This window comes from Bombina bombina, chromosome 3 (assembly GCF_027579735.1).
Source record: "Bombina bombina isolate aBomBom1 chromosome 3, aBomBom1.pri, whole genome shotgun sequence".
NCBI lineage: Eukaryota > Metazoa > Chordata > Amphibia > Anura > Bombinatoridae > Bombina > Bombina bombina.
In genome coordinates, this window is record NC_069501.1 from 506372190 (window position 1) to 506396130 (window position 23941).

The window sequence follows — 23941 nt, forward strand, 5'->3', positions numbered from 1 at the left end:
TACCTGATCAGTATTGATCAGTCTGGGTAGATATTGGTTAATTCTATTTGCCAGGATTTTGGCAAAGATCTTTATATCCGAGTTCAGAAGTGATATCGGACGGAAGTGTTCTGGCCTGTCTGGTTGCTTTCCCGGTTTCGGAAGGACGGTTATATGTGCTTCTAGCATATTCCCTGAAAAGCCTGTGGTGAGGGAAAATGAATTAAACATTTTTTCCAGGGGTATTACCAGGTGGTCTAAGTACTTTTTATAATACTTCATGCCAAATCCGTCCGGTCCCGGACTTTTCCCAGCTGGCATGGCCTGAATTGCTTTTTAATTTCATCTATAATGACAGGGGAGTCTAGCTTGTCCGCCTATTCCCCTGTTAAAATGGGGAGATCAAGGTCCTTTAAGTATGATTCAATTGAATGACATGTGGCGGTATTTTTTATGTTATAAAGTGTAGCATAATACTGCCGAAAGACCTCCGCGATACCCTTACTATCCTTGTGTGTATTGCCTTGTGCATCTGAGATAGAGTGTACGTATGTATTGAGTTGCCTCCTCCTGAGTGCTTTTGCCAATGAAGCCCCTGCTTTGTCTTGTACGTCAAAGTATTTCTGTTTTAATAGTGCGGATTTAAGTTGGTGTTCCTTAGTCTCTTTCCACGTAAGTGGCTTGAAATTGAATGTAATATTTGAGGCCAAATATGTAGTTTTATGTTTATGACTCCGTATTTTAGGTTCTCTGCTTTTCTTGAAATGTGTTTCCTGTATAAACAGGACATCACCTGTTGTTCTGTACAGGTCTTTAAAGACCATAGACCTTTTCTCTGGGCTATTTAATCCCTCTTTGGTTAGTGGTTGAGGTGTACTTGGGGTGTTTGGGGTCTGTTGGCGGTCTATCTGCTCCTGGTGTTGCGCAGATTCCATCTTTTGCACGCTTTTGGGTGTTTCTTGTGCCTTTAAATACTGCTGAATTGGTTTATTCTTAATTTGTACTTCAGTTCTGTTTATTCTGCGACCTGGCATGTCCAAGTTCAGTGTCTCTGTTGTGGGGTGTTACTGTAGTGGCCCTTTTGTCTGGGTATGTTATAGTGGTCCTTTGCTGTTAAGGCCCTCTGTGCTGTAGTGAATATGTGATTGGTTACACAATAAATGGCACTTTTAAATTATTAAAGAGGTTTTACTCCACCACCACAACAACTTTCTGTTTATTTCCTTCTATGAAGCTATTTCAACTTCCCTTTATCTTTCCTCTGCATTGTGCAGTGTGTTTATGCTGAGGCAGTAGCCAATCTTTTTATATTTATTTTCTTTTGCCCTGCTTTTGGTAACCGCGGTGTCCCTCTATGTTTTTTTATATATTTGTGCTGCCCCCACGGTTTGCCCCTTTCTCCCCAGCTGTATTAGGCTTTGCTATGCTTATCTGTACCAGATCGTGTCTCCGGTATTGTTTGTCTCCACTCACCTCTATTTGCATGTCAGCGTGACCAAGCCTAGGCCTCAAACACTGGCTGTAGTGCAAGCTGCGTCTTCTAGCTGTCCGTTGGTGCTGCAGAGCGGACGTGTTATGCAGTGTGAGATGAGTCTGCATTAAGTTTATTACGGGTGTCGTGCGTCTTTTTCTTTACCCCCTATTGTGCGCACCACTTGCCGGCTTGCCTGAGCCTCGGGCCCCGGGAGGACTCTTTTTACTTATAACGGAGGAGCGCTCCAGATGCGATGTCGGGCTCCGGATGATCCTGCTCACTTATATATCTTGATTTGGCCAATAACTCATAACTGTGTAGGCTATTTTTGCTAGGTTTGAGAAGTGGGGCCTAGGAGCTAACAGATCATGCAGCCATTTACCTGCGCGGCCAAGCTCCGCCCCCAAGAGCATGTAATTTAATCAACTTTCAAAATGATTTCTATTATCTCCTTTGCTTTGTTCTCTTGGTATCAGGTGTTGAAAATAATACCCTAGTAGGCTCAGGAGCAGCAGTGCACTACTGGGAGCTAGTTGCACATATATTCTCCCAGTGATGCATTTTTGCTCCTTCAACAAACAATACCAAGAGAATGAAGCAAATTTGATAATAGAAGCAAATTGGAAAGTTTAAAATTGTTTGCTTTATCTGAATCATTATGCCTCTTGAAGAATTAGGGTTTCAGTAAGTGTGCCATAATAGTAAGAGTTATTGATATTAAAAAAGAGACACAGAGCGCCATTTATCAAGCTCCGTATGGCGCTTTTGGGCTCGTGTTTCTGGCGAGTCTTCAGAAACAGCAGTTATGACCGCTGCTCGATAACCCTGTCCACTTGCTCTGAGCAGGCGGACACACATCGCCGGAATTCAACCCGATCGAGAACGGTCGGGTTGATTGACACCTCCCTGCTGGCGGCCCATTGGCTGCGAGTCTGCAGGGGGCGACGTTGCACTAGCAGCTCTTGTGAGCTGCTAGTGCAATGCTGAATACGGAGAGCGTATTGCTCTCCGCATTCAGCGATGTCTGTCGGGCCTGATCCGCACTGTCGGATCAGGTCCGACAGACATTTGATAAATAGGCCTCCTAGTGACAAGAGATGGTTAACTATGATAAGCTCCAGTAGGTTCAGAGTGCAAGATAGACCAGCAGCAAGAAAAACTTGCTTGGTACAATGCTGGGGTTATTGTAATGCTTGCCTTGCTCAGTTTTACACAAAGAACCAAAGCAAATTGAGGAAATAGTTAAATAAGTTCAACATACAAATAAATAAAACGTAAAACAAAATGTAACCAGTCAAGAAGTGCAACTCAAAACAAGTGAATTCGTTTTTCAAGAAGCCAATATTGCCGAAATACAAAAGTACAAATATCATGCAAAATCTACTTGGAAGGTGTTTACTGGTAGACTAGAATACCTGTGTTGGATAATTCTCTCAATACAAAAAGTATTATTGAAGTTATTGCAGTGTGAAGCTGGGATTTATAATGGCTTTGAATTTGAATATCCAACAAAAAAAAAAGTAATGTGAGATAATTTCCATAGTTTTTCCTAAAGGATTGAAACCCAAATGTTCTATAAAATTTTCTTCATGTCATTTTCATGCAACAATAACTATAAATACATTTCAAAATAAAGAAATCAAATCTAGCTTGAATTCCACAAGTACCTCTTTCTCTTTGTCATTCAGCTTTTCTGTACCAGGAAGTCCTGTTAAATCAAGAGGAGGGGCACTGCGTCTACCTGTTGAATATAAAGAAAAGAAGGTCAACATATCATAATATTTCTTAAATTTCTATTTCATTTTGGTAAGACTACACAGTTTTTATCATTTTCACATCAGGTATCATTGACTGTACAACAAAATAACTTGCTTAGAAATATAGAATACATTGACTATTACATAAATATGATTGCCTGAGCAATTTTCTCAAAAGATATTTGTTTGTTTTTTAAGTCCTGTTAAGAGCCGTATTTTGTTTGTATTCAAAATGTCCTCCTCACGTCAAACTGTCTGTTTACTTTTTGTTTTAGAATCACCTCACCTTTGTAACCACATTCAGAATACAATCTTCACAATTTGGTTTTATGTGCCCCCCAAATATATCTTGGATAAGATACCACCAGTCATTGCTCAAAAATTTAAACAGGCACTTGCTTACCATTCTCAATTTCCCTTTTTAATCACTGTTACGTTGTTATCAAAGGATTATAAAAGTCAACATAAAAACGTCAGATTTTAACATACAAAACATTCCTATATGATAAAGTAATAAATGCTAACTTACTATTTCACAAAACCAAAGCCTCTAAGACCGTTTAAAACATTATTTCTTATAGCGTCTCAATTGCCGGCCCACCAGAAAGGGCTATCCGACTCTAGAACGGCTATCAATTTGTAATAAATTAGCATATATTTACTCCCACCAACGCATGCGCAATTGTTTTGGAGATCTCACGCATGGGCACAGCAATACATGAAGACTTTTGAAAACTAACAGGGAACTCCTGAACTGAATGCCCATGCGTTAGATTACAGCATACTAGCACGCATGAGTGGCCTGTTGAGCTATACCCGGAACTGCAGGGAAAGGGAGAACGCAGGTTGCCCACCGTGATTGGCTAATGCAAATTAGCCTCATGGTTGGTTTGGAAATCCACCCACTTTGGAGTCTTAATAGCAAGAAAACGGTGAAACAAGCGCAGGGCAAGGTATTTGATAAATTTTAAATTATAAGCATCCCTGTACATTGTGATTAAGAAATCTTGTGAGCTTACTATCCCTCTAGGTGGAACAAAAATGTAAAAAAAATACAAATAAAATCAGACTATATATGTGAAAATACAATTTAATAACAAGTCTAAATTATTGAGGTAACTGCAAAGGTATAAATAGCATTTCTTATCTCATTTAAGTTGTTATAAAATAATAAGAACTCCCATTTTGAGACATTGACCGACAAGCAGCCAGGAAGCCTAGCACTGATGAATTTTGACCAATTAGAAGCCAACCAATAGCAGAAAGTCCACTGCCACAGATCCTTGTCAGTAATTCAATTCCTGAATGGCTAAAACAGAATCAATAAAATGAATATGTACCAGCCAATCAGTGGAATGCCTATCTTCAGATGTTGGTTAATCCCATTACACATAAGTCAGGAGGAGGCTGGGAGCTTGCTGCCTTTTTGTTTTAATAGAGTAATTCCCTTTCCCATTATTATCATATAAGTTTAAATGTTCAGGAATGGGGTGGATATTAGCAAACATTTTCCTAAAAATAACTCATGCTCATATTACTTGTACAATGCAAAGCAAAATATGGGACCCTGTGACACTCCAATATCTCTGTTAATGTAATATGATAAAGGAAAGAGGGAGGGGAAACAGAAGGAAAGAGAAAACTCCTTTATCTGATCAAGGATTTAGCAGCCAGGCTAAATTTGTTGCCCAAATTGACATCAAATAAATTTATAAAATTATACAATTAATTTGTGCTTTGGATAGCTTAAGTAACATTTATAAATAACATAAAATGTTATAATATACTCTACCCCCACCCGGCTACTTCTTAATACCAGCTGGCTGGCATAATTTTCTGTGGAAAACACTGTACACTATTATTCACTCCCTACTATATTGCCTTTGTCTTGATCCTCTGTCTATTTGAACTATGATGTGTAAAAGAAGTTATTTAACATCTGAAAGGAGAAAACATAAATTATGCTTACCTGATAAGTTAATTTCCTTCTGTATGAGGAGAGTCCACGGCATTATTCCTTACTGAACCTGGCCACCAGGAGGAGGCAAAGACACCCCAGCCAAATGCTTAAAGGGACACTGAACCCAATTTTTTCTTTCTTGATTCAGATAGAGCATGCAAATTTAAGCAACTTTTTAATTTACTCCTATTATCAATTTTTCTTCGTTCTCTTGCTTTCTTTATTCGAAAAAGAAGGCATCTAAGCTATTTTTTTGGTTGAGGACCATGGAAAGCATTTGTTTACTGGTGGGTGAATTTATCCACCAATCAGCAAGAACCCAGGTTGTTCACCAAAAATGGGCCGGCATCTATAAACTTACATTCTTGCATTTCAAATAAGGATACCAAGAGAATGAAGAAAATTTGATAATAGGTGTAAATTAGAAAGTTGCTTAAAATTGCATGCTCTGCCTTACCAGACATAAGGCTATATAACCTCTCCTTTCTGGCTCGTGTCGTAACAGACTGGATCTCATCTAATAACTATGTCTTGAATAATTATCTCGAGACCAGTGTCTGCTACCCATATTCTCTATCTGCATTAATACACTTAGTACCTAAAGAAATCCCCTCAGAAATTAAACGATTTAAAACAATTCTTAACCCACTTAAAGCTTGGCACAAGATAGTAACCTTTCTTTCAATTAATAATAGTGCTACCTGTCTTTTGCCTATAATAGGTAACCCTATTTTTCAATCAGGATTGCATTCCGAAGTCTTTAGGAAATGGCATAATCGGGGGTTAACCAAGGTATACCAAATAATTGATAAAGAGAGAAAATATATCAAAACATTCCAGGAATTAAAAAGAGATTTTGATTTGCCCAATAAAGACTTCTTTGCGTATTTGCAATTAAGGCATTTTGCACAGGACCTAGTTAAGAAAGCTGGTTGGGAATGGGGACTAGGTAAACTCGATGATTGGCTTGCTCTAACAAGAAATGGTCATATGTCAATTGCACCATGTTATCATCTTCTGGGTACAAATAAAGGAGAACCGGTACTGGCAAAGATTGCCCTCTACTGGAATACAGCAATCCCTCAGAGTAATATTGAGTCTAAAACTATTCAATTGTCAATTAAAAAAATTGCACAAGTAACACTCTCTGCAACTTGGAGGGAGGCACATGTTAAGCTCCTTCATGGGGCATATTTTACCCCCGAGAGAGGTTTCAAATGTGTGAATGTAGGGTTTAATAAATGTCCTAAATGTTCGTATCAGGCAGCTGATTTAATACATATGTTTTGGTATTGTCCAAAGATTAAAAATCTCTGGGCTAGACTCGAATACTGGCTAAAAAAGGTGCTTAAGATAGGCTATGTCTCTTTGACAATATATCAGATAATACTCTGCCTTAAGGAAGAGCCTGGTAAGCAAACTGATGAAAAAATAATAATCTCCGCTATTCTTGCTACCAGGTATTTAATCTGTAAGAAGTGGAAAAGTCATGCAATGCCAAGCATTACTGAAATTAAAAACTGCATGAAAAAACAATGCATTTTAGACCAGAGAAACGCGGATATAAATAATGAACAAGACATTAAAAGGTTCTTTGATAAATGGGCTGCCTTCTTAAAAATCTTTCCGGCTGCAGAAATAGATTATATAATCTTCCCCTTTAGAAATACAGAAATTGTTTTATTAGGGAACTGGTAAAGCTTCAGGAGGAAGAAAGTGATGGTAATTTTTTTTTTTTTGTTATGTTTTCTCTTCGCATGGGGGGGGGGGAGCAAGGGGGGGGGGTTATACTGAAAATCAAAAACTCCAAGCATTGTAGGAAAATAAAATGTTTGTGTTCATTAATGTGATGATTAGCCTAAATTTAACTACATGTATAAATGAACATAGTACTATGTTGTCAAATTTATTGTATCTTTTGATTATGCCATGTTTTCAAAATGGTTGATATTGTTTTTGGACAGTGACTTGGATTATAAATAAAACAATTAAAAAAAAAATAAAAAAAAATTGCATGCTCTATCTGAATCACGAAAGAAAAAAATTTGGGTTCAGTGTCCCTTTTAAATACTCCCCCTACTTCCCTCATGTCCCAGTCATTCTGCCAAGGGAACAAGGAACAGTAGGAGAAATATCAGGTATAAATGGTGTCGGAAGAGGAAAACTAAATCTTGGTCTGCCTATCGGAGTATACAGGCGGGGGCCGTGGACTCTCCTCATACAGAAGGAAATATAAATTATCAGATAAGCATAATTTATGTTTCCTTCTTAATATGATGAGAGTCCACTGCATCATTCCTTACTGTTGGGAAAACTATACCCAAGCTCTAGAGGACACTGAATGATAATGGGAGGGGTAAAAGAGAGGCGGACCCTAATCTGAGGGTACCACAGCCTGTAAAACCTTTCTCCCAAAAGTTGCTTTGGCCAAAGCAAAAACGTCAAACTTGTAGAATATTTTAAAAGTATGCAAGGAAGACCAGGTAGCCGCCTTACAAATCTGATCCATAGAGGCCTCGTTCTTAAAGGCCCAAGAGGAAGCCACCGCTCTAGTGGAATGAGCCGTAATCCTTTGAGGAGGTCTAAGTCCCACAGACTCATAAGATAAGCGTATAACAATCCTCAACCAAAAAGATAAGGAAGTCGAAGAAGCCTTCAGACCCATACGCTTTCCTGAGTAGATAACAAACAAGGAAGAAGTTTGCCTAATATCCTTAGTAACTTGAAGATAAAACTTCAAAGCTCGAACCACATCCAGATTATGAAGTAAAACTTTCCTTCGAAGAAGGATTAGGACATAAGGAAGGAACCACAATCTCCTGATTGATGTTACGATCAGATACCACCTTAGGGAGAAAACGGGTACATAGGACAGCCGTATCAGTGTGGAACACCAGATAAGGAGGCTCACATTGCAAGGCAGCTATTTCAGAAACTCTGCGTGCCGACGCAATAGCCAATATAAAAAGAACCTTCCAGGACAACAATTTGATGTCAACCGAATTGCATAGGATCACACTGAGCCCGTTGCAAAAATCTAAACACAGGTCTGATCCTAATCAGAGCCTTAATTAAAGATTGCACGTCAGGAAGCTCTGCAAGCCTCTTGTGCAGCAAAACAGAAAGGGCCGAAATCTGTCCCCTCAGGGAACTAGCAGAAAGGTCCTTCTTCAGACCTTCCTTGAGAAAGGAAAGTACCTCTGTGACTACCTAATATCTAAACCTCTTTACAGGAACCGGGAAAGTTTGTGGTACAACCCTGTCCTCGTAGACCTTATCTAATTTAGGAATCAAAGGTTCCTCAGGCAAATTAGGCTCTGGGACCTCTAACGTAGCCAAAACTTCCTTCAACAGAAAGCATAAATGCTCAATCCGAAACCTAAAGTCTGGTTCCTCCACAGCTAGAGGTTTAGAGGCAGCAGTTTCCGACCCAGAAAGAGCGCCCTCTGAAGTATCAGAAGCGTCTTCATCATCAGATAATCTTGTATCAGATAAATCCAATAAACTAGTTGACGACCCCTGGGAAGGATAGCAATATTAACCCTTGATTCCATACAGATAAAAGGAGCTACACTGAGACCCTGTCTTCTGGCGTTATCATATGTCTTAAAAAAAATGAAACAATCTTACCGGAATCTATGCCGTGGAACAGAAACACCGCCTCTCAAGTTTGACAGTCTTGTAGCATCGCTCCTGACATGGACTTGAGTGATGGAAGCAGGCAGTGACACTCCTCAACACTGATTGCTTAGGAGCTGTTAATACAAGTTTGGATGGGTTTGCAGAAAGACTCTCCCTGCATCTCCAGACTCTAACATTCGTCAATGCTCTCACTGAGAGGCTGACAAGATTACTTAAAACTCCAGTCCCATTTCAAAGGGTAGATAACCTTCATAAGGAACTACTCCGAATCTTCTGACACTTCTCTGTCAACCTTCTGTGACGAAAGGCAAAGAATGACTGGGATATGAGGGAAGTAGGGGGAGTATTTAAGCCTTTGGCTGGGGTGTCTTTGCCTCCTCCTGGTGGCCAGGTTCAGTATTTCCAACAGTAAGGAATGATGCCGTAGACTCTCCTCATATTAAGAAGGAAAACACCTTAATCATATACTACTCCAGAGCTAGGGTAGTCTGGTATGTTATACAAGAAACAATTTCACTCTATCTTTACAATCAAGGCAAAATAAATTAACCTTAAACTTTTGGAAGCTAAACCAGGCTGCAACCAATTTTAAGCTGTATTGCAAGATCTGTAAAATTAATTAGGACCAGTGGTGGGCCCCCCTAAGCGCTGGGCCATAGGCAGCCGCCTTGGTCTCCTCACCATAAAGCCAGTCCTGGAAAGATATAATTATCTTCCAGTAGACTATATTGCACATAAGAATGCTGGGAGGCAGGGTAAATATCAAGATTGTAACTCACTTAAGGTGTATATGCAATGAAGATAACAGAGAAACATGCAATGCAATACATAAGTAACTTTGTGAAATGTTTAAAGTTGGGACAGCATAATCTACTAATTCTGACTCCTCTGAAGCACTGATAGAACATATTACATTTAAACAAATATTTAGGCCTAACTTGGTTTGCACCTTTCTCTTGGGAAACTGAAATAAAACTATACACCACTGAACTGTTAATTTGTTATAAATTATTAATCCTTGTTACATGTAGTTTATTTAAAAAAAATCTTATACATATTAACCTCCCTTTTTGTGATAGACAGGATATGATCAGGCAAATGGCCATAATTGGTCTGATTCTGGTTTGAATCTTGTTATTGAGACTGCACCAAATGGATGTTAAAGGTAAAGCGATGTGGTGACATTTTCTCGACTGATAGAGGGTTGGTTCAGCACTGGCATGTCTATTCATAATTAATAGATGCTATATTTTTTACATCTGTTCTGGAACTTTAATTCATAATAAAGATATGCACCAAAATAAAAATAAAAAAGCAAGCTAAAGAATCTCAAAAACAAATCCTGCTTGCTCATGGAAATCACACTGTTAGAAGTGGACAATCAGCCAAGGGGAACCCCAGTGGGAAGAATTTCCCTTAATATGAGTTGCTTAGTGGTCTTGTGGTAGCGTGGATTTGTAGTGCCCTGAGATGTCCTGTACAAACATTTCCAGAGGTAGGTCTTCTCCATCATAGCTATTCTAGTACACATATATGCTTTACCTGTTCCTTGCGTTGAAGCTAGCTTTGACTAGAAGCTGGTCACAAGAGCCTGTTCCCTGGTTGAGCAGACATAGATATTATTGAATATATCAACGATAGATATCTTTCCAACTTTCCCTATAAAGATGTTTTTTATAGAATGACTATCTAAGAGGTGCATAATACTATAGATAGTATCAATTAAATAGATGACATTTTTATTTCTGCATGTTTACTTTGTGATGCTTTTTTATGATATAAATAAGGTTTGATACTCAGAACAAATTTGCTTCGCTTGTTGCTGTTGTATTTTTCTCACCACAAATGGATACATATTATACATTCGCTAGTTGTCTGACCGTTTACATATCTATGCATTGTATTATTGTATTTGTCTGTTTGTGGTGAAAATCAATTTCCGATAAAAAAAAGAAAATTTATGCTTACCTGATAAATTTGTTTCTTCTTAGACACGATGAGTCCACGGATCATCTTCATTACTTATGGAACTTCATCCGTACGTGTTCTCCAGTCTGATCCTCAAATGGGGTCAGCGGGAGTTGGATCTCATGGCATCCAGGCAGAATGCCAAACTTCCCAGGTACGGGTCGAGATCCAGAGATGCTCTGGCGGCCCCTTGGTCCTTCCTGGTCAGCAGGAGAGGCTGTTAAATAGCTCCTCCCTTCCCTCCCACTCCAGTCAATCGACCGAAGTTAGGAAGAGAAAGGAAAAGCCAAGGTGCAGAGGTGACTGAAGTTTACAATAAAAAACATCCTGTCTAAAAATGACAGGGCAGGCTGTGGACTCATTGTGTCTAAGAAGAAATAAATTTATCAGGTAAGCATAAATGTTCTTATCTTCTTAAAGACACGATGAGTCCACGGCTCATCTTCATTACTTATGGGATCCAATACCCAAGCTAGAGTACACGGATGATACGGGAGGGACAAGACAGGATACCTAAACGGAAGGCACCACTGTATGAAGAACCTTTCTCCCAAAAGCCGCCTCAGCTGAGGCAAAAGTATCAAATTTGTAAAATTTTGTAAAAGTGTGAAGAGAAGACCAAGTTGCAGCCTTGCAAATCTGTTCCACAGAAGCTTCATTTTTGAATGCCCATGAGGAAGCAACAGCCCTAGTGGAATGAGCCGTAATCCTCTCAGGAGGCTGCTGTCCAGCAGTTTCGTAAGCCAAACGTATAATACTCTTCAACCAAAAGAAAGAGAAACAGCCGTAGCTTTCTGTCCCCTACGTTTGCCTGAAAATACCACAAACAAAGAGGAAGACTGGCGAAAGTCTTTAGTCACCTGTAAATAAAACTTTAAAGCACGAACTACATCTAAATTGTGTAAGAGCCTCTCCTTCTTAGAAGAAGGATTAGGACACAAGGAAGGTACAGCAATTTCCTGATTAATGTTCTGATCAGAAACAACCTTGGGAAGAAATTCAAATTTCGTACGTAAGACAACCTTATCCGCATGAAAAACATAATTTATGTAAGAACTTACCTGATAAATTCATTTCTTTCATATTAGCAAGAGTCCATGAGCTAGTGACGTATGGGATATACATTCCTACCAGGAGGGGCAAAGTTTCCCAAACCTTAAAAATGCCTATAAATACACCCCTCACCACACCCACAATTCAGTTTAACGAATAGCCAAGAAGTGGGGTGATAAGAAAAAAGTGCGAAAGCATATAAAATAAGGAATTGGAATAATTGTGCTTTATACAAAAAAATCAAAACCACCACAAAAAAGGGCGGGCCTCATGGACTCTTGCTAATATGAAAGAAATGAATTTATCAGGTAAGTTCTTACATAAATTATGTTTTCTTTCATGTAATTAGCAAGAGTCCATGAGCTAGTGACGTATGGGATAATGATTACCCAAGATGTGGATCTTTCCACGCAAGAGTCACTAGAGAGGGAGGGATAAAATAAAGACAGCCAATTCCTGCTGAAAATAATCCACACCCAGAATAAAATTTTAATGAAAAAACATAAGCAGAAGATTCAAACTGAAACCACTGCCTGAAGTACGTTTCTACCAAAAACTGCTTCAGAAGAAGAAAACACATCAAAATGGTAGAATTTAGTCAAAGTATGCAAAGAGGACCAAGTTGCTGCTTTGCAAATCTGATCAACCGAAGCTTCATTCCTAAACGCCCAGGAAGTAGAAACTGACCTAGTAGAATGAGCTGTAATCCTTTGAGGCGGAGTGTTACCCGACTCAACATAGGCATGATGAAATAAAGATTTCAACCAAGATGCCAAAGAAATGGCAGAAGCTTTCTGGTCTTTTCTAGAACCGGAAAAGATGACAAATAGACTAGAAGTCTTTCGGAAAGACTTAGTATCTTCAACATAATATTACAAAGCTCTAACAGCATCCAAAGAATGCAATGATTTCTCCTTATAATTCATAGGATTAGGACATAATGAAGGAACCACAATTTCTCTACTAATGTTGTTAGAATTCACAACCTTAGGCAAAAAATTCAAAAGAAGTTCGCAACACCGCCTTATCCTGATGCAAAATCAGAAAAGGAGACTCACAAAAAAGAGTAGATAATTCAGAGACTCTTCTGGCAGAAGAGATGGCCAAAAGAAACAAAACTTTCCAAGAAAGTAATATAACGACCAAAGAATGCATGGGTTCAAAAGGAGGAGCTTGAAGAGCCCCCAGAACCAAATTCAAACTCCAAGGAGGAGAAATTGACTTAATGACAGGTTTTATACGAACCAAAGGTTGTACAAAACAATGAATATCAGGAAGATTAGCAATCCTTCTGTGAAAAAGAACAGAAAGAGCAGAGATTTGTCTTTCAAGGAACTTGCGGACAAACCTTTATCTAAACCATCCTGAAGAAATATAAGTCTTCCAGACTCTATAATATATCTCCCTAGATACAGATTTACGAGCCTGTCACATAGTATCAATCACAGAGTCAGAGAAACCTCTTTGACCAAGAATCAAGCGTTCAAACTCCATACCTTAAAATTAAGGTTTTGAGATCCTGATGGAAAAAAGAACCTTGAGACAGAAAGACTGGTCTTAACGGAAGAGTCCACAGCTGGCAAGAGGCCATCCGGACAAGATCCGCATACCAAAACCTGTGAGGCCATGCTGGAGCTACCAGCAGGACAAACGAGCATTCCTTTAGAATATTGGAGAATACCCTTGGAAGAAGAACTAGAGGCGGAAAGATATAGGCAGGATGACACTTGTAAGGAAAAGATAATGTATCCACTGCCTCCGCCCGAGGATCCCGGGATCCGGACAGATACCAGGGAAGTTTCTTGTTTAGATGAGAAGCCATCAGATCTATTTCTGGGAGTTCCCACATTTGACTAATCTGAGGAAATACCTCTGGGTGAAGACCATTCGCCCAGGTGCAACGTTTGGCGACTGAGATAATCCGCTTTCCAATTGTCCATACCTGGGATATGAACCGCAGAGATTAGACAGGAGCTGGATTCCGCCCAAACCAAAATTCGAGATACTTCTTTCATAGCCAGAGGACTGTGAGTCCCTCCTTGATGATTGATGTATGCCACAGTTGTGACATTGTCTATCTGAAAACAAATGAACAACTCTCTCTTCAGAAGAGGCCAAGACTGAAGAGCTCTGAAAATTGCACAGAGTTCCAAAATATTGATCGGAAATCTCACCTCCTGAGATTCCCAAACCCCTTGTGCCGTCAGATACCCCCACACAGCTCCCCAACCTGTAAGACTTGCATCTGTTGAGATTATAGTCCAGGTCGGAAGAACAAAGAAGCCCCCTGAACTAAACGATGGTGATCTGTCCACCATGTCAGAGAGTGTCGTATAATCGGTTTAAAGATATTAATTGAGATATCTTTGAGTAATCCCTGCACCATTGGTTCAGCATACAGAGCTGAAGAGGTCGCATGTGAAAACGAGCAAAGGAGATCGCATCTGATGCGGCAGTCCTAAGACCTAAAATTTCCATGCATAAGGCTACCAAAGGGAATGATTGTGACTGAAGGTTTTGACAAGCTGATATCAATGTTAAACTTCTCTTGTCTGACAAGGACAGAGTCATAGACACTGAATCTATCTAGAAACCTAAAAAGGTTACCCTTGTCTGAGGAATCAATGAACTGATTGGTAAATTGATCCTCCAACCATGAACTTGAAGAAACAACACAAGTCGATTCGTATGAGATTCTTCGAAAATGAGAAGACTGAGCAAGTACCAAGATATCGTCCAAATAAGGAAATACCAAAACCCTGTTCTCTGATTACAGAAAGAAGGGCACCGAGAACCTTTGAAAAAAATTCTTGGAACTGAGGCTAGGCCAAACGGTAGAGCCACAAAACTGGTAATGCTTGTCTAAAAAGAGAATCTCAGACACTAAAAGTGATCTGGATGAATCGGAATATGCAGATACACATCCTGTAAATCTATTGTAGACATATAATGCCCTTGCTAAACAAAAGGCAGGATAGTCCTACAGTAACCATCTTGAATGTTGGTATCCTTACATAACGATTCAATATTGATAGATCCGGAACTGGTCTGAAGGAATTGACCTTCTTTGGTACAATGAAGAGATAAAATAAAACCCCAGCCCCTGTTCCAGAACTGGAACTGGCATAATTACTCCAGCCAACTCTAGATCTGAAACACATTTCAGAAATGCTGAGCCTTTACTGTGTTAACTGGGACACGGGAAAGAAAAAAATCTCTTAGCAGGAGGCCTTAACTTGAAGCCAATTCTGTACCTTTCTGAAACAATGTTCTGAAACCAGAGATTGAGAACGGAATTGATCCAAATTTCTTTGAAGAAAACGTAATCTGCCCCATACCAGCTGAGCTGGAATAAGGGCCGCACCTTCATGGGTACTTAGGAGCTGGCTATAGGTTTCTATAAGGCTTGGATATATTCCAAACTGGAAATAGTTTCCAAACTGATACCGCTCCTGAGGATGAAGGATCAGGCTTTTGTTCCTTGTTGTGAGGAAAGGAACGAAAATGATTATTAGACCTAAATTTACCTTAGATTTTTTATCCTTTGGTAAAAAAGTTCCCTTCCTTCCATAAACAGTTGAGATAATAATGTATTACCCTGGAAAGAAAAGGAAAAGCAAAGTTGACTTAGAAGACATATCAGCATTCCAAGTTTAATCCATAAAGCTTTTCTAGCTTAAAATAGCTAGAGACATATACCTGACATCAACTCTAATGATATCAAAAGATGGTATCACCAATAAAATTATTAACATGTTATAGAATAATAATAATGCTATAAAAAACAGAATTTATGTTTACCTGATAAATTACTTTCTCCAACGGTGTGTCCGGTCCACGGCGTCATCCTTACTTGTGGGATATTCTCTTCCCCAACAGGAAATGGCAAAGAGCCCAGCAAAGCTGGTCACATGATCCCTCCTAGGCTCCGCCTTCCCCAGTCATTCGACCGACGTAAAGGAGGAATATTTGCATAGGAGAAATCATATGATACCGTGGTGACTGTAGTTAAAGAAAATAAATCATCAGACCTGATTAAAAAACCAGGGCGGGCCGTGGACCGGACACACCGTTGGAGAAAGTAATTTATCAGGTAAACATAAATTCTGTTTTCTCCAACATAGGTGTGTCCGGTCCACGGCGTCATCCTTACTTGTGGGAACCAATACCAAAGCTTTAGGACACGGATGATGGGAGGGAGCAAATCAGGTCACCTAGATGGAAGGCACCACGGTTTGCAAAACCTTTCTCCCAAAAATAGCCTCAGAAGAAGCAAAAGTATCAAATTTGTAAAATTTGGTAAAAGTGTGCAGTGAAGACCAAGTCGCTGCCTTACATATCTGATCAACAGAAGCCTCGTTCTTAAAGGCCCATGTGGAAGCCACGGCCCTAGTGGAATGAGCTGTGATTCTTTCAGGAGGCTGCCGTCCGGCAGTCTCATAAACCAATCTGATGATGCTTTTAAGCCAAAAAGATAGAGAGGTAGAAGTTGCTTTTTGACCTCTCCTTTTACCAGAATAAACAACAAACAAGGAAGATGTTTGTCTGAAATCCTTTGTAGCATCTAAATAGAATTTTAGAGCACGGACAACGTCCAAATTGTGTAACAAACGTTCCTTCTATGAAACTGGATTCGGACACAAAGAAGGTACAACTATCTCCTGGTTAATATTTTTGTTGGAAACAACCTTCGGAAGAAAACCAGGCTCAGTACGTAAAAACCACCTTATCTGCATGGACCAGATAGGGCGGAGAACACTGCAGAGCAGATAACTCAGAAACTCTTCTAGCGGAAGAAATTGCAACCTAAAACAAAACTTTCCAAGATAATAACTTAATATCTATGGAATGTAAGGGTTCAAACGGAACCCCTTGAAGAACTGAAAGAACTAGATTAAGACTCCAGGGAAGAGTCAAAGGTCTGTAAACAGGCTTGATTCTAACCAGAGCCTGAACAAACGCTTAAACGTCTGGCACAGCTGCCAGCCTTTTGTGAAGTAAAACAGATAAAGCAGAGATCTGTCCCTTCAGAGAACTCGCAGAAAATCCTTTCTCCAAACCTTCTTGTAGAAAGGAAAGAATCTTAGGAATTTTTATCTTGTTCCATGGGAATCCTTTAGATTCACACCAACAGATATATTTTTTCCATATATTATGGTAAATTTTTCTAGATACAGGCTTTCTAGCCTGAATAAGAGTATCTATTACAGAATCTGAAAACCCACGCATTGATAAAATCAAGCGTTCAAACTCCAAGCAATCAGTTGGAGGAAAACCAGATTCGGATGTTCGAATGGACCCTGAATAAGAAGGTCCTGTCTCAAAGGTAGCTTCCATGGTGGAGCCGATGACACATTCACCAGGTCTGCATACCAAGTCCTGCGTGGCCACACAGGAACTATCAAGGTCACCGAAGCCCTCTCCAGATTGATCCTGGCTACCAGCCTGGGAATGAGAGGAAACGGTGGGAATACATAAGCTAGGTTGAAGTTCCAAGGTGCTACTATTGTATCCAATAGAGTCGCCTTGGGATCCCTGGATTTGGACCCGTAACAAGGGACCATGAAGTTCTGACGAGAGGCCATCAGAACCAAGTCTGGAATGCCCCATAATTGAGTTATTTGGGCAAAGATTTCCAGATGGAGTTCCCACTCCCCCGGATGCTCCTCCATCGCCAGGGAACTCCTTGTTACCCCCTGATGGTTGATATATGTAACAGTCGTCATGATGACTGATTGAAACCTTATGAATTTGGCCTTTGCTAGTCGAGGCCAAGCCTTGAGAGCATTGAATATCGCTCTCAGTTCCATTATGTTTATCGGGAGAAGAGAGTCTTCCCGAAACCATAGACCCTGAGTTTTCAGGGGTTCCCAGACCGCGCCCCAGCCCACCAGACTGGCGTCGGTCGTGACAATGACCTATTCTGGTCTGCGGAAGCTCATTCCCTGTGACAGGTTGTCCAGGGTCAGCCACCAACGGAGTGAATCTCTGGTTATTTGATCTACTTGTATCGTCGGAGACAAGTCTGTATAATCCCCATTCCACTGTCTGAGCATGCCCAGGTGCAATGGTCTTAGATGAATTCGTGCAAAAGGAACTATGTCCATTGCCGCAACCATCAACCCTATTACTTCCATGGACTGCGCTATGGAAGGAAGAAGAACAGAATGAAGTACCTGACAAGAGCTTAGAAGTTTTGATTTTCTGGCCTCTGTCAGAAAAACCTTCATTTCTAAGGAAACTATTATTGTTCCCAAGAAGGGAACTCTTGTTGACGGGGACAGAGAACTTTTTTCTATGTTCACTTTCCACCTGTGAGATCTGAGAAAGGCTAGGACAATGTCCGTATGAGCCCTTGCTTTTGACAGAGACGACACGTGAATCAGGATGTCGTCCAAGTAAGGTACTACTGCAATGCCCCTTGGTCTTAGCACCGCTAGAAGGGACCCTAGTACCCTTGTGAAAATCCTTGGAGCAGTGGCTAATCCGAATGGAAGTGCCACAGGTAATGCTTGTCCAGAAAGGCGAACCTTAGGAACCGAAAAAGTTCCTTGTGGATAGGAATACGTAGGTACGCATCCTTTAAGTCCACCGTGGTCATGAATTGACCTTCCTGGATGGTAGGAAGGATCGTTCGAATGGTTTCCATTTTGAATGATGAAACCCTTAGAAACTTGTTTAGAATCTTGAGATCTAAAATAGGTCTGAATGTTCCCTCTTTTTTGGGAATTATGAACAGGTTGGAGTAAAAACCCATCCCTTGTTCTCCTAATGGAACAGGATGAATCACTCCCATGTTAACAGGTCTTCTACACAGTGTAAGAATGCCTGTTCGAAGATAATTGAGACCCGTGGAACCTTCCCCTTGGGGGTAGTTCCCTGAATTCCAGGAGATAACCTTGAGAAACTATTTCTAGCGCCCAAGGATCCTGAACATCTCTTGCCCCAGCCTGAGCAAAGAGAGAAAGTCTGCCCCCCACCTGATCCTTCCCAGATCGGGGGCCAACACTTCATGCTGTTTTGGTAGCAGTGGCAGGTGACTTGGCCTGCTTACCCTTGTTCCAGCCTTGCATCGGCCTCCAGGCTGGCTTGGTTTGAGAAGTATTACCCTCTTGCTTAGAGGGTGTAGAATTTGAGGCTGGTCCGTTTCTGCGAAAGGGACGAAAATTTGGCTTCTTTTTAGCCTTAAAAGACCTATCCAGAGGAAGGGCGTGGCCCTTTCCCCCAGTGATGTCTGAAATAATCTCTTTCAAGTCAGGGCCAAACAGTGTTTAACCTTGAAAGGGATGTTAAGCAAAAGCGCTCTGCGCGCCACGATAGCAAACCCTGAATTATTCGCCGCTAATCTAGCTAATTGCAAAGCGGCATCTAAAATAAAAAAGAGTTAGCCAATTTAAGAGCTTGAACTCTGTCCAAAACCTCCTCGTACGAAGATTCTTTATTGAGCGACTTTTCTAGTTCTTCGAACCAGAAACACGCAGCTGTAGTGACAGGAACAATGCATGAAATTGGTTGTAGAAGGTAACCTTGCTGAACAAACATCTTTTTAAGCAAACCCTCTAACCTTTAATCCATAGGATCTTGAAAGCACAACTATCTTCTATAGGAATAGAAGTGCGTTTGTTTAGAGTAGAAACCGCCCCCTCGACCTTGGGGACTGTATGCTATAAGTCCTTTCTGGGGTCGACTATAGGAACTAATTTCTTAAATATAGGGGGAGGACAAAAGGTATGCCGGGCCTTTCCCACTCCTTATTTACTATGTCCGCCACCCGCTTGGGTATAGGAAAAACATCGGGGGGCACCGGAACCTCTAGGAACTTGTCCATCTTACCTAATTTCTCTGGAATGACCAAATTGTCACAATCATCCAGAGTAGATAATACCTCCTTAAGTAGTGCGTGGAGATGTTGAAATTTAAATTTAAAAGTTACAATATCAGGTTCTGCTTGTTGAGAAATTTTCCCTGAATCTGAAATTTCTCCCTCAGACAAAACCTCCCTCCTGGCCCCTTCAGATAGGTGTGAGGGTATGTCAGAACAGATATCATCAGCGTCCTCTTGCTCTTCAGTGTTTAAAACAGAGCAATCACGCTTTCTCTGATAAGTAGGCATTTTGGAAAAAAATGCATGCAATAGAATTATCCATTACAGCCATTAATTGTTGTATGGTAATAAGTATTGGCGCACTAGATGTACTAGGGGCCTCTTGTGTGGGCAAAACTGGTGTAGACACAGAAGGGGATGATGCAGTACCATGCTTACTCCCCTCATTAGAGGAATCATCTTGGGCAATATCATATCTATGGCATTATTATCCCTACTTTGTTTGGACATTATGACACAAATATATCACATATATTTAAATGGGGAGACACATTGGCTTTCATACATATAGAACATCGTTATCTGATGGTTCAGACATGTTAAACAGGCTTAAACTTGTCAACAAAGCACAAAAAACGTTTTACAATAAAACCGTTACTGTCCCTTTAAATTTCAAACTGAACACACTTTATTACTGAATATGTGAAAAAGTATGAAGGAATTGTTCAAATTTCACCAAAATTTCACCACAGTAACTTAAAGCCTTAAAAGTATTGCACACCAAATTTGAAAGCTTTAACCCTTAAAATAACGGAACCGGAGCCGTTTTTACATTTAACCCCTATACAGTCCCAGGTATCTGCTTTGCTGAGACCCAACCAAGCCCAGAGGGGAATACGATACCAAATGATGCCTTCTATAAGCTTTTTCAGTGGTTCTTAGCTCCTCACACATGCATCTGCATGCCATGCTTTCCAAAAACAACTGCGCATTAGAGGCGCGAAAATGAGGCTCTGTCTATGACTAGAAAAGGCCCCCAGTGAAAAAGGTGTCCAATACAGTGCCTGCCGTTTTTATTAAAACAATCCCCAAGATTTAACAACTATTAAAAGTAATAATCTGCCAAATATACTTAGTAAAGTAATCGTTTTAGCCCAGAAAAATGTCTACCAGTTTTTTAAGCCCTAATGAAGCCCTTTATTCTTTTACTTAAACTAAGAAAATGGCTTACCGGTTCCCATAGGGAAAATGACAGCTTCCAGCATTACCGAGTCTTGTTAGAAATGTGTCATACCTCAAGCAGCAAAAGTCTGCTCACTGTTTCCCCCAACTGAAGTTAATTCCTCTCAACAGTCCTGTGTGGAAACAGCCATCGATTTTAGTAACGGTTGCTAAAATCATTTTCCTCTTACAAACAGAAATCTTCATCTCTTTCCTGTTTCAGAGTAAATAGTACATACCAGCACTATTTTAAAATAACAAACTCTTGATTGAAGAATAAAAACTACATTTAAACACCAAAAAACTCTAAGCCATCTCCGTGGAGATGTTGCCTGTACAACGGCAAAGAGAATGACTGGGGAAGGCGGAGCCTAGGAGGGATCATGTGACCAGCTTTGCTGGGCTCTTTGCCATTTCCTGTTGGGGAAGAGAATATCCCACAAGTAAGGATGATGCCGTGGACCGGACACACCTATGTTGGAGAAATTATGATCTGTTACTTGTTGCGCTAAAGCTTCTAACCAAAAAGTTGAAGCTGCAGCAACATCCGCTAAAAATATAGCAGGTCTAAGAAGATTACCTGAACATAAGTAAGCTTTTCTTAGAAAGGATTCAATTTTCCTATCTAAAGGATCCTTAAATGAAGTACTATCTGCCGTAGGAATAGTAGTACATTTAGCAGGAGTAGAGACAGCCCCATAACCTTAGGGATTTTGTCCCAAAAAACTCTAATCTGTCAGATGGCACAGGATATAATTGCTTAAACGTTTAGAAGGAGTAAAAGAATTACCCAAATTATTCCATTCCCTGGAAATTACTTCAGAAATAGCATCAGGGAGATTAAACACTTCTGGAATAACTACAGGAGATTTAAAAACCTTATTTAAACGTTTAGATTTAGTATCAAGAGGACCAGAATCCTCTATTTCTAATGCAATTAATACTTCTTTAAATAAAGAACGAATAAATTCCATCTTGAACAAATACAAAGATTTATCAGCATCAACCTCTGAGACAGAAACCTCTGAACCAGAAGAACCATTATCAGTATCAGAATGATGATGTTCATTTAAAAATTCATCTGAAAAAAGAGAAGTTTTAAAAGACTTTTATGTAAACTAGAAGGAGAGATAACAGACATAGCCTTCTTAATGGATTTAAAAAATAAAATCTCTTATGTTTATCAGGAACACTCTGAAAATTAGATGTTGACGGAACAGCAACAGGTAATGTAACAGTACTAAAGGAAATTTTATCTGCATTAATAAGTTTGTCATGACATGCAATACAAACAACAGCTGGAGAAACAGATACCAAAAATTATAGCAGATACACTTAGCTTGGTAGCTCCAGCACCGGGCAGTGATTTTCCTGAAGTATCTTCTGACTCAGTTGCAACGTGGAACATCTTGCAATATGTAATAGAAAAAACAACATATAAAGCAAAATTGATCAAATTCCTTAAATGACAGTTTCAGAAATGGGAAAAAAATGCCAGTGAACAAGCTTCTAGCAACCAGAAGCAATAAATAATGAGACTTAAATAATGTGGAGACAAAAGAGACGCCCATATTTTTTTAGCGCCAAATAAGACGCCCACATTATTTGGCGCCTAAATGCTTTTGGCGCCAAAAATGACGCCACATCCGGAACGCCGACATTTTTGGCGCAAAAGAACGTCAAAAAAATGACGCAACTTCCGGCGACACGTATGACGCCGGAAACAGAAAGATTTTTTGCGCCAAAAAAGTCCGCGCCAAAAATGACGCAATAAAATGAAGCATTTTCAGCCCCCGCGAGCCTAACAGCCCACAGGGAAAAAGTCAAATTTTTTAAGGTAAGAAAAAATGATTGATTCAAATGCATTATCCCAAATATGAAACTGTCTGAAAAAAAGGAATGTTGAACATCCTGAGTCAAGGCAATTAAATGTTTGAATACATATATTTAGAACTTTATAAAAAAGTGCCCAACCATAGCTTTAGAGTGTCACAGAAAATAAGACTTACTTACCCCAGGACACTCATCTACATGTTTGTAGAAAGCCAAACCAGTACTGAAATGAAAATCAGCAGAGGTAATGGTATATATATATATAAGAGTATATCGTCGATCTGAAAAGGGAGGTAAGAGATGAATCTCCACGACCGATAACAGAGAACCTATGAAATAGACCCCGTAGAAGGAGATCATTGAATTCAAATAGGCAATACTCTCCTCACATCCCTCTGACATTCACTGCACGCTGAGAGGAAAACCGGGCCCCAACTTGCTGCGGAGCGCATATCAACGTAGAATCTAGCACAAACTTACTTCACCACCTCCATAGGAGGCAAAGTTTGTAAAACTGAATTGTGGGTGTGGTGAGGGGTGTATTTATAGGCATTTTTAAGGTTTGGGAAACTTTGCCCCTCCTGGTAGGAATGTATATCCCATACGTCACTAGCTCATGGACTCTTGCTAATTACATGAAAGAAAATAAGGTAAGGGGGCTCACATTGTAATGCTGAAAGCTCAGACACTCTACGAGCAGAAGAAATCGCTACCAAAAATAAAACCTTCCAAGATAACAACTTGATATCTAAGGAATGCATAGGTTCAAACGGTACCCCTTGAAGAACCTTGAGAACTAAATTAAGTCTCCATGGAGGAGTAACTGGTCTAAACACAGGCCTAATTCTAGTTAAGGCCTGACAAAAAGACTGAACATCAGCTAGACGCTTGTGTAACAGGATAGATAATGCTGAAATTTGACCCTTTAAAGAACTTGTAGATAATCCTTTCTCCAATCCTTCCTGGAGAAAAGATAAAATCCTAGGAATCCTAACTCTACTCCAGGAGTAGCCATTGGATTCACACCAATAAAGGGATTCACACCAATAAAGGTATTTACGCCAAATCTTGTGATAAAGCTTTCTAGTGACAGGCTTACGAGCCTGAATCAAAGTGTCTATGACTGAGTCAGAAAAACCTCGCTTGGCTAGAATCAACCATTCAATCTCCAAGCAGTCAGCTTCAGAGAATCTAGATTTGGATGATGGAAGGGTCCCTGAATCAGAAGG

The 23941-nt window shown here is 40.0% G+C and overlaps 1 protein-coding gene across 1 annotated transcript in view; it reads right to left on the minus strand.

The window, feature by feature from the left end:
* The window catches only part of TADA2A (transcriptional adaptor 2A), a 126688-nt gene that overhangs the window by 22811 nt on the left and 79936 nt on the right, over positions 1-23941 (minus strand). Inside the window, exon 14 of the mRNA XM_053706902.1 lies at positions 3121-3194. Coding sequence (XP_053562877.1) covers positions 3121-3194 — 74 coding nt within the window. The remainder of the gene's footprint in view (positions 1-3120; positions 3195-23941) is intronic.